General features: G+C 36.4%; 1 protein-coding gene across 1 annotated transcript in view; it reads left to right on the plus strand.

Annotated features, from left to right (window-relative positions):
- Positions 1–14,481, plus strand: part of PREP (prolyl endopeptidase) — an 86,642-nt gene extending 72,161 nt beyond the window's left edge. The window contains exons 12-15 of the mRNA XM_030448003.1: positions 3,343–3,437; positions 6,251–6,382; positions 11,129–11,285; positions 13,664–14,481. Of these exons, the coding sequence (XP_030303863.1) occupies positions 3,343–3,437; positions 6,251–6,382; positions 11,129–11,285; positions 13,664–13,958 (679 nt within the window). The 3' untranslated portion in view covers positions 13,959–14,481. The remainder of the gene's footprint in view (positions 1–3,342; positions 3,438–6,250; positions 6,383–11,128; positions 11,286–13,663) is intronic.
- The last annotated feature ends 365 nt before the right edge of the window (positions 14,482–14,846 follow it).

The following is a 14,846-nucleotide window of genomic DNA, read 5'->3' on the forward strand; positions in this document are numbered from 1 at the left end:
TCTGCTTAATTCAGAATCTGATAGTGCTTTTCACCTTTTTCCCAACACAAACAAAAAAAAAATACTTTTCACTTAAAGCAATAGAAACATACCAATGGGTTAGAAGATCCACAAATAACTGCAAGAATGATAGGCTAAAGTCATTGAGTCAGTTACAGTAGTGGTTTATTTTTAAATCAGACATGCATCTTTTATATGCCTCTCTGTACTGTAGAGCTGCATTTGGCTGCATTTTGAGTTCAGTGCCTGCTAGAGCACTGTCATAAACTCCGCAGCCTGGAACTCACACTCTGCAGCCAACATCAGTGGTTTGGCAGAGCCTTTAACTGAAGAGGTGATGCTAAGAGAGACTGGAAGCCCAGAGAAAGGTCCAGTAACACAGCAGCCACCAGTGAACAGTGAAAGATTCCTCTTAGTTCCCCCTCCCTGCTTCTCCAGGAAAGCCAAGGAAACAACCAAGTCCACTGACTCAGGATCTTTTCCCCCATCACCAGGTTGCTAGCTTGCATTTCTGTCAGCTGGTCAGTAATTTTAGGAAAGCATTCTTGCTTCTTGAAGCACAGCTTCTCACAGTGCTCTGAACTGTAAAAAAAAAAAACAAAACCACAATGCCTGTTTTTTATTTTTTGTGTTATGTTCCTTAAGAGTGTTAGGGTCTGGAAGGAGCTCTGCAGGAAAGGAACTATATTCTGCTCCCTCTGCTGGTTCCTTCCTGACCCTGTTACCCTTCCCTGTATTCTTTTTCTTTACCCTGCCCCCAGGAGAGAAGTAAAAATAGGGTTAATGAGCAAAAGGCTATGCTGTTGGAAAGAGTAGGGAGCTAGACTTTCCTCTGCAGAATGAGACATTTCATAGGCATCCAGGGTAGCTGGTCTATTGGAGTGACTCAGACACCAAGCTGACTTGAAATCAAATCTGGAAGCAAGAACCCACCTTAAAGAACACAGGAGGCAGTAGCAGACGTGGATATGAAACTTAAATTTTGTGCTGTCTGATCACTTGGAATTTTCATTTCTTTAAAAAAGTTAATGATTCCCAATGATATACTTTAAAAACCTGGTTCCTTTTTCACTTTCAGAAAGCTTACTATAAACTCTAGGCACATCCATCTCAAAGTACTGGTCAAGTTAGGATCTTTTACTACTTTGCTACTGACCATACCAGAATGGGTATTAATTAATAGTCGTTGACAGTGACATTACTACATGTATGTGTTGGGGTATATGAGGTAATGTTTTCTGAAGCAGCTAAATTGCAATAGTATTGCTGAGAGTGAGCACAGAAATACCAGACCTTATTTATAATTTTGGTAATATAAAGATGGTTACCAAGCTCTAGACTTCATCCCATAGAGAGTTTGTGCAACAGAAAAAACTGTTTGCTTTTGGAAGTGGGGACTAGCTTCCTGTAATAAGAGTACTGCATATCCTATGGGATCTTAACTCAGACATCTCTAGTAATTATCAAGGAACTATCTCTGCTTACTGAGTCCACAGGCAGGATTGGATGTACTCAATGCTTTGCCTTTGCACTGCTCACAGATTCTTTGCTGGTTAAATATGTTGATCTCTCAGATGGGCACAGTTTCTTTCAGCAGATGGAAGTGGATGGATTCAGGAAATATATTTGGATAGCAAATTCCTACCTTACCTGCAATTTCTATGCTTGCTACCTTTGATTATTAGGAGATCAAGTAAGGTTATGTTGATTTTGTTTGGGACAGATATAGGGTAAAGAAGTGCAGGTTTTGTGAGGTTTTGTGGCATTAATGTTCAAAAAATTAAGCTGCCACAATCTCTACTGTCGGACTACTCCACGTTAGTTGTGTAGCAGCCTGTCAAAATTAGACATCCTGTAATTTGACAGAATAATGCTCTCTGACCTTTGCACAGTACACTTATAGAATATCAATCTTGCATCTGATCAACACGTCACAGCAATCTAAGGAAAATATAACTCATGGTGATGGACTTCAGAATTGATTTTACAGAAGCAGAGATAATTTATGCCTCCTGAGCCATCTGATGGCCACAGATAACCAGTCTAGATGGAAAGTTTTTCCTTTGATGGATCATGAAAATACAGAAATCTTTTATCAGTTATCTATCTGCTTTGCTTTTTTGTTTCCTTAATGCTTGATATATACTCTCAAGAACAACTGCTAGAACATAGATAATTGCTTTGGGAGGTATGAAAAACTTACCTGCATCCATATGAGACACGCTGTAGGACAATTGTTTTTCAGGACATTTCTGGTAAGCAGTAGCAGGACGTGAAGGTAAAAAGTAGTAGGTAAAAACCAATCCTTTGCTCTTGTGGTTGAGTAGGATGAATTTCTGCAGACAGTGGTTTCTTGCATCAGCAAAGAATTAAAGTAAATAAGAAATTTAAACCTACTAGAGGAAAAAAAATACCTGTTGGGATTAATTTTTAATATTGTACTGATCTCCTTAGTGTATGTGTGGTTTGCCGTCTGCAAACATAGCTTCTGCTATGTTAACCTAATGCCTCAACTGATCAATTTATCTCCTTAATTGATAACTATAATTTAAAGTACTTTAGTCCCTTTAAAAAAGATAGCAACAGCTTTGATACTTCTGCAATCTGACATTTGAAAAAAAAAAATATGCTACTTTAGCTTTCAGCCAGATTCTAGAAATACTGGGCAAAGCGAATTTCTAAGTTTATTTTTTACAATTTGTCTTATGCTTAGGAATGTAAATGAAAAATAAATAAAAAAGGGATTGGCCAGAACTTAACTACAGACCTTGTCATGAAACAATGGTAGAAGCAGAGCTTTTCTTTACAAACATAGTTTTATAAAGGTCCAAACAAAATACATTAGAGGAAAACATGAAAATATACCATAAACAATGATCAAGTCCTGATTTTAATTCTTTGCTTCCTTCATTTGGGCTAAGCCTTTCTTTCTGCTCTGAAAAAGCAAAGGAAAAGTTCAGAAAGCTATGAGGCTACAGTGGTACTCTATAGCTCTAGTACCCACACTGACAGCTTTGAGGATGGTTTTTAAAAGGGTGACATGTCCTTGTCTCCCATTAAGCAGAACCACTGACCACTCTTTTCTGAAGTGTAGAACTAGAGGAGGAAGAATGGACCAGCACTGGTTCCTTCTTCTGCAGAAGCTGCAGAGGGTTGGTTTCATCTCCATGGATAACCACTGGAAAAAGCTTGGCTACTCAGGTTTACATCAAGGAGGACTTCATTCATGGTTTCATCCTTGATATTGGAAGAGATTTTTTTCCTCAAAGTGCTTTTTGTAAAGTGGTAGGGATATAAAAATTGGAAATTTAAAAATAATCCTCTATCTCTCTGCTTTTTCAGTGTGTCAAGACTTATTTTTGTGCGACACCTCGGAGGGGTTCTAGCGGTGGCAAACATCAGGGGTGGTGGTGAATATGGAGAGACCTGGCACAAAGGTAAATGAATCCAAGTAGAGGAACAAAACTGCAGGCTTAGCAATGAAAATGGCAACATTTTCTCTTCACTCCCTCTTTCATACTCACCTTTCCTTTTGCCTTCTAGTTCTGCAGAAAAGTTTTTCCATCACTCGTATGTTAGATCTGTGTGTTGTCAAGTGTTATCTGGTGGGTTTTGTTACTGTTTTATTTTTTGCAGCCTACCTTAAAATAGTTTTGCACAAACAAAATAATTTTTCAAGTAAAGTATTGTGTTCTTTTAAGCAAGACCAGGCTTCCTAGCCTTAGAAAGTACAGCTGTTCTTCTTGAACTGATTCTCAAAATAAAATTAGCCCACAATTCTAGATCCCCAAGACAACTGTGTCTTTAGACTGTTGGGTGTCACGCACAAAAATAAACCATTTGCAGAACCTTCCAGAAGTTGTGAAGTTTGGAGTTCAAAATGTAATTATTCCAGATTAGTTTTGCTCAATTTATGAATAAACTTTTTTATATTTAGTGAATGTGATTGCAGTCCACAAATGCAGTTGACATATCATCCCCCCTCCATTCTTTCTTAGCGGGTCCAACCTATTGTAGGCAGGCATTTGACCTTTTTGGTCTTTTTTAAGCTGACTTTTATGCTGCAGGGAAACTTAAGTCACTCACTACAAAACACTGTTAATCTCTTTTTCCCTTTTCTTAATACTTTTATTGTATTTCTTTCCATTATTTTCCCCATCCACTATGTGTCTTAATCCTTTGATTGTCTGTGTCCACTTGTCTTACTGTTTCCTTTATCAGAGAAAAAAGATGGAAAAAGTCTGACTTACTTCTGTAACATACCTATAATTAATTAATTATATAATTAATAAATATATTAATATCTGAAGAGTCTGATGGATAAGTTGCTGGAGATGTCAGCAAGGCAAATGCACCAAAGCAGTGGTATTTATGGTGCAGCAAATTTCCATGGGAGTAATCCATAATAACTTTTTATCAAACAAAACATTATTCCCATACCATTAGATCTTTGGTTTTGCTGTTTCATCTGTGGTAGCTTTTTGTCTGTGTCATTTCCTCACAATTGAGTTAAATATGCAATAGTTTCATAAATAGAAGCTATATGTGCTTGCAGATGCAAGATATTATTGCTAAAAATGAAGTATCCTTCATTAATTTTAATTTGCTGATTGGTTTGTAATAGGTTTTAGTAAAATTTATCTTAATATGATAATCCTTCTTTGGTCCATCTATTTCCTGTTCAATTTTGACCCAAGTCTTCTACTGCAGTTTCACAGTAAGATACATATCTGTTATTTCTTGATTCCAGAAACAATTACAGAAATCTGTTTACTAAGGTTTAATTGTATAGATAAGATTCTGACCTTACACCAGACCAGAACTTTGAGCAAAGACTACTACTTGTTTCTTCTTTATTGTCACTTTTTTAAGACTTTTTCATTGTCCCAATATGTCTCTTTAATCTTGTTAATGTTAGATATGAAATATTAATATTGTGATCTTAATAATACATTAATATATGATAATATATTCATAAGTGTGATATTATTCACATAATATAGGAATAATGTGATCTCAATTTGTTAAAAAAAATAATAATTTGCTGGTCCCAAATCTACAAGATCTTTGTGACTACGTGTTAGAGTCATCATACCAAACTTTTACAAGATAGAAATGAAGCATCCACTGTAAACTGGGTGCCTAGGGTCACTGGATGGACAATGGAGTTGAGAACACACCTCAAGATTATTTCTCATCTTTCTTATTTTGAGGTGGAATTAATTGTCCTGGAGGTTGTTGAACCATAGAGGGAACCTCAGGCAATTAGCTTAGAATAAGCTTTTAAACAAAGTAGGAGGAACTGGAGTTCTGCATCCAGTGAACCTCTCTTACCACAGGCTGGACCATAGACTTTGCTACAGGAATGTGAGGATTTTGTTCCTAGTTCTTATTTTTTACTAGCATTTAATTGCTGGAGAAAGTGGGAAGACTGAGATTTGGTCATCTCTGTGTTCTCTAGGTTGATATTCTTCTCAAATCGTTTAAGGATTGGAGGGCAAATTCCTTCCTTATCCTGCCCTGCAAATTTTTGTTACGAGAACTGGAAGTCTTACCAATAATGTCATTTGGAACTATGTTTTCAGTCATGATTTACTCCTCAAACATCTGATTATGTTTGGAATTTTTTTCAACCAGATGACAGCACATTAAGCATTTCTGTATTGGTAATTAATTAACAAAATTTCAAACCAAGATGCTATGCTAAGGGCCCTTTTTGATCATGGCTATATATCATCTGATTTGAAAACAACTAATAGGAAAAATTGTAAATTACCAGCCACAGATTTTGTGATGAGGAAATTAGAAGTGCTTATTTAAATAGCTTATTTTATAAACTGGAGCTTTATTGCTTTAAAAAAACTGTCACTTGAGTTTAAAGCTGATATAGTCCCATTAGGTCGAACCTCAAGTGGTTTGTATGTGGTCATTTTATATATTTTTTTTTAATGCAAAGCTTTTAGCTTTAATTTGACTTGTTAGAAACATTACCTGGCACTCACTGCACAGTGTAGGTATGTATTATTCAGAGTTTCTGAAAGCATTGGAAAGCATTTTTGACAGAACCATCTTATAGCTCCTCTGTTTTGAAAGAAACTTTCATTTTCATTGTTGTTCTTAGCTGCATCAATTATTAAAATGTTCATGAAACTGAAATTGTTCTCAGGTATTTTTGCACACGTGTTTTTCTGAAGAGGTGGTATCAAATGGATTTTGCAGCATCAACTGATTTGTTTGGTTTATGTGCTAGGTGGTATCTTGGCCAACAAACAGAATTGCTTTGATGACTTTCAGTGTGCTGCCAAATACCTCATTGAGGAAGGCTACACGTCCCCAAAGAAGCTGACTATTAATGGAGGCTCAAATGGAGGCCTCTTAGTTGGTAAGAACTGATCATGTCTGGGGGGGTTGATTCTGTGTTTATCAAAGTAACCATACAAAACATTATGAGATCTTCTTTTCAAATTTGCCAGAATGTCAGTGCATTAATATATATCAGGTGTCAAGTACATACAATTGTGCTTCATTTGCTCTTTGCATGGGACAGGGGGGGGTCTACAGTCTCTAGCAAAGAGTGGCTGTTAAAAGCTGTATTTACAATTACCATCATGTGTGGTAGAGCTAACCTTGTGGTAGAATCACACAGTAAGTAAGAATACTCAAAAAAACACTTGTTTGGTTTTTGGTTTTGTTTTTTTTCTTTTTAAAGGCTGACCATTATAAAATAGTTACTGAAGAACCAGAAATCTGTTAGGTAGCATCAGGAAACTGTGTGTTCCTGTCCCGCCATCCTTTATCAGAATTTCTCCTTCACTCTTTCAGTAGTCAGAAATACTTGTTCCTAGTGGACAAATGAAACCGTGATGACTGTGTTTAAACCCACTTTCTAGGGGCACATAACAATTTGAGTCTACTTTCGTTGTGTAGTTAAAACATAACTACAAATAAAATTACAAATGTCTCTGGTGACAGACACAGAATAAAGTACAGCTACTTGAAAAAGAAGCTTTTGAGGGGCTGTGTAAATGAAGCACTTTGTTACAAAGGCGTCTTGTTCATGTATAATTCTGTGCTTTGTTCTTAAATTCCAGGAAATTAATAGATTCCTCTTAAACAGAAAAGCTTGTCACAAAAATGTCTCATAGTCTAAGCAGTATTTTAAAAACTACAAAATTTATTTCTGATTAAATCTCTATCTGAAAGTAGTAGGAGAAAAAGCAAGGTGGCTTTGTTCAATTTTGAAAGGAGAAGAAAACACTAATAATACTAGAGTCTATTTTTTAAAGAGCATGAAAGGCATGTGACAGTATGACTGATTTGAGTTCATGTGGAAAGAAGATGAAAAAGTATTTCAACTTCATAAGCCACTGATTTATATAAAAAGAGCAGATTTTGGGGCCCACTCTTTGTTTGCTCTGCTCTTTATAGTTTTCCCTGTTTATCTGCTGCTGAATGAATATTGACTCTATTGATTTTATTGTATTTTTCAGTGAACTAGCATCCATCATAAGAAAAGGGATTTGGAGGAGTTATACAGATCTTTGGTCTAAGTCATCTTTTCTATTCCTCCATTCTTATTTTTAAAAAAAGACGTTTTCTAAAGATAAATAACAAGTACATGTATTATTTTTGTACATTATATTTTTGCTTTTTTCTTATTTTTCGGTCACGTGGCAGGAGGTATTTGTGCATTGTAAATATGAGCACCAATAGAAAAGGATAAATATGGTAAAAAATTATAGGGTTTACTCACCTTTGGAAGTGCAAGCATTGCACAAATCAATTTTACGTGATCATAACTGTGCATTTGGAAATACAGTTAAATGTTTAACATGTTACTTAGCTTCTGAAAGTAGTATTTATGTTTACATGAACTTCAGTTTCACCTAGGATGTGATTCATTTTACCCAATTTTAGTTATCACAAAACCCTTGTGTTTCTGGCTGAACAAGCCAGCTGAACTCCTTGTTTAGGGGAGGGGAAGCAAGTGACATCTGCAGAGTGCACATCATTCCAGTAGGAGGCAGGTGTTAGGAATCGACCTCCCTGCTTTGAAAAATCTCATTAGAAACCTTCCACTTGCAGCTGGATCACGATCCATCTGGATTTCCATGCTCTCTATTTTGAGGCAGATAGAGAATTTTGCTTGGCTGGGTAGAATTAGGTGAATTTGGGAAATCCTTGTAAATGCTTTTTCACCAAAGCTGAACTAAATTTTGCAGTAGCTGCTCATATGCTAGAGAGCATAACTCATGCTTTAGGTGCAAGGACCCACTTGCCAGATTTGCTTAGTTCTCGCTTACTGAAGAAAAAACTGACAAGGAAGAGTATTGTCACTCTTCCAAAATACTGCTTCTTTTTAGCCTGACTAACAGGAGGTGTCTCTGAGGAGGGCAGAGCCCTGAGATCTTACCTCATTCAACTGCAGAACAAGACTTCCTTGTCCTGCAGGGTGATCCCAAAGCTGGGGAGAGCAGCACAGCTGTGAGCTGAAAACCTCCTTCATGCAAACACAGTGCTTGACCTCTAGTGTTGGCTTAGTCAAACAGTCCTGAGGTTTTGAAATCTTCCTTTCATCCCGAATTTTAAAAGCTCAAAGTATATGTAAAGGGGTAAAATTAAAATAAATTGTTCCAGCTCACAGTTCATTAATGCACATAATTAAGCATAGTGGCTAATTGAAGGGGTGCAATGGGAATGGATGAGTGTCTCCAGAAATTATTTCATATTGAAGTAACTATTTAGAGAACTAGTAGCTGCAGTTCTGCTATAAAATTCCAAGCAACACGTAGTGCTTCAAGAGACACTCAGCAATGGAGTGTACTAAAATTAAATGTTGTTATAGTTGCTTTGACTTTTTTCCTACCAGAATGTAATTTGTGTTCATTAAAGGAAATACCATGAAGGGGAGGGATATCTGATCAAAAGCTTCATTAAAAAAGGTGAAGAGCTCTTATGTAGCAGCTGCTTAAGGCACTAGATATATGTTATGAAAATGGCTCAGGAAGGTTCTAGTCAGCATGGTTATATATCACAGAGGAACAGAAGTAAACTCACATCCTTCAGAAAATAGAAACCACATTCAAATGAAGAAAATCCTGTAGACTCGAAACTCTGACAGGGATTGAGGGACCACAGGAGGCTGATGAGCATATTTCTTCCAATATAAAGATTAACAATGGAAGCTTTGTATGCACATCAGAAGCAGGAAGGTAGCCAGAGGATCTGTGGGACTTATAGGCTAGGGAGGTATAAAAGGAGCAGTAAGGAAGATAATGGCAAAACAATACAACTAAATGTCCATTTGTATTGATGTTCCCCTCTGAAGAGCATGGGTAATTCCATGCACCAAATCTCTTCATGGCGAATACTCTGAGGAGCTGACTCAAGCTGAAGCATTAAGCAGAAGAGGTTTTGGGAATAAATCAATCAAATAAAAAGTAATGTGTTGCCAGGACCAGATGGTGCACACACAAGATCCTAAGTGAACTCTGATATGAAATTGCAGGCTATTAAGCCTGAATATCTGAGGAACAGAAGGGGGCAAGTGTCATGCCAATTTTTAAGTGGTTCATGGTGATCCACAAGCTGCAGATAAGTAAATCTGACTTCTCCCAATGTTGAAACCAGTAGCTAACAGCTGAGATTCAAGGAACAAATTTACAAGATGAAGTTACATTTTACAAATGTGTTAGAGCTGTTTGAAGGAGTCAGGGAGAGTGTGGTGATCTAGGAGAGGGGGTATTCTTGTATTTTCAAAAGTTTTTGACAGGACTACGCAAGAAAGTTCTTGATAAGCTGGAAGCAAGGTTGTGTCATAACAATATCTTGGTTAGCAGGAGGCAAAGAATTTCCATTTTCACAATGGACAGTTGGGAAAGTGTATACCTACCTGTGGATGCACAGTGATGGGCTTAAAATTAAGGAAGGTATTCTGGGATCCTTTGTAGTAGTTATGTGAAAATCTCAGTGCTCTTGTTTCTTAAAATTTAAAATAAAAAAATAAAAAATAATGTTAAAGCAGGAAAATTTCTAAAATCAACAGGAAACATTTAAATCAAGCTGCAGAAATTAGTACTGAAGAACTCCCTGCTACAGGATATGACAAACACTAAATTAATAAATACTAATAAAGAAATATTATGGAGGATACATGTTTGGATGGCAGTTTAACATGATTGCTGGAGATAATGCCAGCTCAGGGAAAACCTAAAAAACTAGTTTAAAAGCTGATAATGGACCGGAAATGTCTCCCAGGTTTTGCTTGACAGCTTTTCCCAGAGCATCTGCCAGTTGCCACTCTTATAATTGAGCACTGAGTTAGATAGGTCTACTCTGATTATTTTTAAAATATACGAGGCAAGCATTATTCTTAAAGCAATTATCCATTCCACAAGTAGGAAGATGGAAATCATAAAAAAGAAAATAGAAAAGTAATCATTAAGATGTGATTATTCCTCTGATTTTGTAGTAGTCTGCATTTTTTTCATATGGTTTTACATAGTAATTATGGAAGAAAAGTTTCATCAATAAATAGAATATATTAATTAATGGAATTGCTCCTTAATGCCCTTTTCTTTGTTGCTGATATTATTAAAAGTTTACACAGTGTATGGTTTAGGAAACTTCAATTCAGTAGTCCAGAAGCTCACAAACTTTAAAAGTGGAATTTTCCTTTAAACTCAGTTTAGTAGCTTGGAAGGCATCTTTCAAAGGACAGCATATTTGCTGCCTGAAAACAGGGAAGTAGCTCTTAAGTTCTTTTGAACATACTATCTTTGGGAGTTATAATTTTTATCCATTTGTATATTTGCTTTCTCTTCTATTTGAAAGTTTATCTAGCTCCATATTCCCTGGGAGTCTTCTCCCAGTGCAACTGGCTTTATATCAGATATTCTATACTCAAGTTTTTTGATTCCAGATACTAATGGTAATCTATTTCTTTTGACATTGTTTTAACTTAACGATATTGCATTTTCATTTTGGGGGGGGGGAAAAAATAGAACTTTGAGTTGATAACAGACAGCTTTTTGGAAGTTGATCTTTCATGAGCCTAGCAGTGGACCTGTCACTGCTGAGCTTAATTCTTTAATATGTCAATACTAATAGAGTTGTTCTCCTGTCAAAGCTGCCTGTGCCAATCAACGCCCCGACCTGTTTGGTTGTGCTATCGCCCAAGTGGGAGTGATGGACATGCTCAAGTTCCACAAGTACACCATTGGCCATGCTTGGACCACTGACTATGGCTGCTCAGACTGTAAAGAGCAATTTGAATGGCTGTGCAAGTAAGTGCCTGTAATATACTTCTGTGGTTGTTAAAATGTTTTTAACAGTTCAAGGTTGTCATGATCAAAATCTGTTCTAAGAATTATTTCATCCATTCCCAAGCTGTATTTAGGGACAGCATTTCCTTACAAGTCAGTTTTGCATGAAAGACTTATCTTCAAAGCCCTGTTGAGTCAAGTGGTCATACTTTTTTCTACTTTATTCTACTTAGCACCCTTATTCTACCAGCAGCCTTAACAATTCATAAGGTTTTCTTTCTGAGTAATGACTCCTTCAGGCTGTCACAGCAGAGTATTCTCAATCATACCACTTCATAAATTTTATTCTTTTATGATGGGGGAGAGACAGTCACCATGGTGAATCATGTCATACTGTTTGGATGGGATTTGTTTGTAGGCATTAAATCGCAGTGGGCTATAACAGGATATTAATTAATCTCAACTCTCTGCTGAGTGCTCTAGAAAGATTGTTAAAAAAAAATATATGTATATATATATTTATATATGAGAGAGATGGCTGTGTGAGAACAGAAATTATATGCATGTTGGATATGCTAATAATGAGTGTGTTAGTGTAAGTGCCATATTATTAAAATATCTTTGTGGTACCTCGTCTTCTGTCTGTATGCTTGTTATAATGAAGATTGACATTCCAGGAGAATGCTTCAGACACATAAAACAATTTGGCTGATCTGAAGTTTAAGAGTGTTTAGATATTGAAAAGTACCTGTTCTACAAGTACATGGAGATCTAACTTGATCTTACGCATTTATTGGAAAAAAAAAATCAATGTCAAGTCCAAACACTAGATGATCACCTTGGCAAGTTGTAATTAGATCGTATCAAAACCTCCAGTTATCTAATTTAAGCTTTCAGGAGCAAACACGTTTTGTAAATACAGTGCACAAAAAAACCAAATTCTATAATGCATCTTCTATAAATAGATAATGTAGATGAAATGTTAACTGTTATAAAAAACATCCAAATAGTCTTTGCTATTTTGGACACTGAAACAAGCCTGCACATCTGTGATTTCAGATATTCTGAAGAAGTGAAGAAGCAGCAAAGTTTTAAATTAATTTTGTGATGAGGAGAAATGCATCTGTAGGAAGGAGCCACTCTTATGTGAGCTTGCACACATGCTTACCCACAAAATCTTAATGTGTAATTTTACATTCTATATGGCAGTACCTGAAATGCTTCCTTGCCTTCTTTTCAACAGCTGGCAATTGCTTATTATGTAGGAAGATATATATGTAATGTTGCTTAGATGGTACCTTTACAGATGCCAACAAAAATACATAAAGCAAATTGAGTGGCATGTAGTGACTATCATTTAACTTCTCTTCAAATAGATTGTAGTCTGCAAATTGACAAATTGTTCCTTAAATGAGGAAGCCAAGAATCCACTTGGTTAAGCACTCAAATATTGTCATGTGTTCTCAAAAGTTATTTGGACTTCCTTAATGGGCACTCCTTCAAATGAGAAATCCATTCAAAAATAAGGCAAAAGTTCTTTCTGTGTCATGAAACAGGTGCAAAAAATAGTATCCTACTCTTGATATAAGGAATGTAACATTCTTCCTAGGTGTAGCTTCGTTGAAATGAAGAATAAAATCATAAGGTGCAATTCTTTGTGACTTCTTATTATGTTTAATTTCTAATGCCAGAGATTACTTTGTGTTGCACCGTGGAGATACACCTTTTATGTTATGTCACAGTAGCTAAAAGATGTAAATTCTACTGCAAAGAAAATAAATTTTGAAAGTTAGATTACCAATGGCTCAAAAAAGAGGAATCAAGATCATCTGTTGAAAGCTGGAAAACTTACTGAAAACTTTCGTTTTCCAACATGGTGTTCCCTCAGACCATGTACATGTTCAAAGCTGGCCTGAGTATTGGAGGGAGCAAACTGTGCAGTAATTGAGTAAATTTACAGCACTTGTGGCTTACCAGTAGAGACTGTTCACAAATTTGTTTGCAAATTTGCAAAGAAGCCATCCACATGCAGACCTGGGCCATGTATTTATGCTGGGGAAAAGTCTCTTATTTACCTATTATTAACAGGATGGATCCTGCGAGAGATTGCAACTCTTGCTGTGGTTTCCTTGTTACCCATTCCTGGTGCTTTTGACATTTCTGTGAGGCATATGCCTCCCTGAAATTTAAAGAAATGTACTTGCTTCACATTTGAGAGTCAGCAATCTGTGGCCACTGCTACGTATCAATTGCCAGCAGTGCAATTCTGAATGACACAGCTGAGAGCTGTGGTATTCAGAGTGCTATCAAATGCCTCTGAGAAAATTTCAGTGTGAGAGGACCTTATTGTTACACCTTCAGGAGAAAACATATAAACATCATTTGTCTGCTTCTCTCAGGTACTCTCCGCTTCACAATGTCAAACTACCAGAAGAAGATGGCATCCAGTATCCCTCCACACTGCTGCTCACAGCAGACCACGACGACCGTGTGGTCCCTCTGCATTCCCTGAAGTTCATTGCCACTCTGCAGTACGTTGTGGGCCGAAGCAGTAAACAAACCAACCCACTTCTCATCCATGTTGATACCAAGGCTGGGCACGGAGCAGGGAAGCCGACTGCTAAAGTTATAGAAGAAGTGTCAGATATGTTTGCTTTTATAGCACGATGCCTAAATCTTGATTGGATTGAATAGGCAAAATGCTTATTACTGTCTCCTTTAGAAAACAAGGGCTTTAACACCATTTAAGATCAACCAGACTCTACTACTTGGTGTAGTACTTACATTTAAGAACTGCAATTTAATATTTTATTGATGCCACCTGCTATGGAGTTTTGATCATCTGTGCTTCCCTCTTTTTGGCGTTTCCTTGAGTTTCTTTTCTACTGCGTTCCAAAGTACACTTTGAAAAGCATGTTCAAATAGCTGAGCTACTGTTGGTGCTGCTGTGAACATTTAGATTCCAGAGTTAGTCCTAGCTGAGCTTCTTTCCTGTAAACAATTTTATTGTATTTTGCACTTATAAACATATCCAAATCATCTGTAATTAAATGTAAGTACTGTCCACACACAAGAACTCTGAGCATACTTTATTTACACAGTAACTTATTTAAGAATGTAAATTGAAGGTGTTCAGTGATAACCATGAAATACTGGAGAGACAGTAATCTGGGTAATTATGCCAAATATTATTAAAAAGCTTATATTACATGTTGTTTGTGTGTTACTGTCTATAATAATGTTGCTAAATTGTTTCTTTACAAAAGGGACTTCAAAATGTCACTGCTTTTCTCTTCTGTCATTTATTTCCACGCTGAAGAGAAAACTGGAAGGTGAAATACATGAATTCTTAGATTCTCATCGTAATCTTGGTCAAGCTATATAGATACTTTTCAGCAAGCCATCTGCTGTTCACTCTAAACTCTGAGGAGAGAGAAAACAAGGCACTAGTTAAAAAAAAAAAAAAAAAAAAAAAGAAAAAAAAGACAACCAACAAACCAAAATCTGAACACACATAATAACCTACTTCTGGCTGCAGAAAAAAAAGAGCTTTGTAGTCAGATTCACTAATAATTTGACACA

The sequence above is a fragment of the Calypte anna genome, chromosome 3 (genome assembly GCF_003957555.1).
Source record: "Calypte anna isolate BGI_N300 chromosome 3, bCalAnn1_v1.p, whole genome shotgun sequence".
Classification (NCBI taxonomy): Eukaryota; Metazoa; Chordata; class Aves; order Apodiformes; family Trochilidae; genus Calypte; species Calypte anna.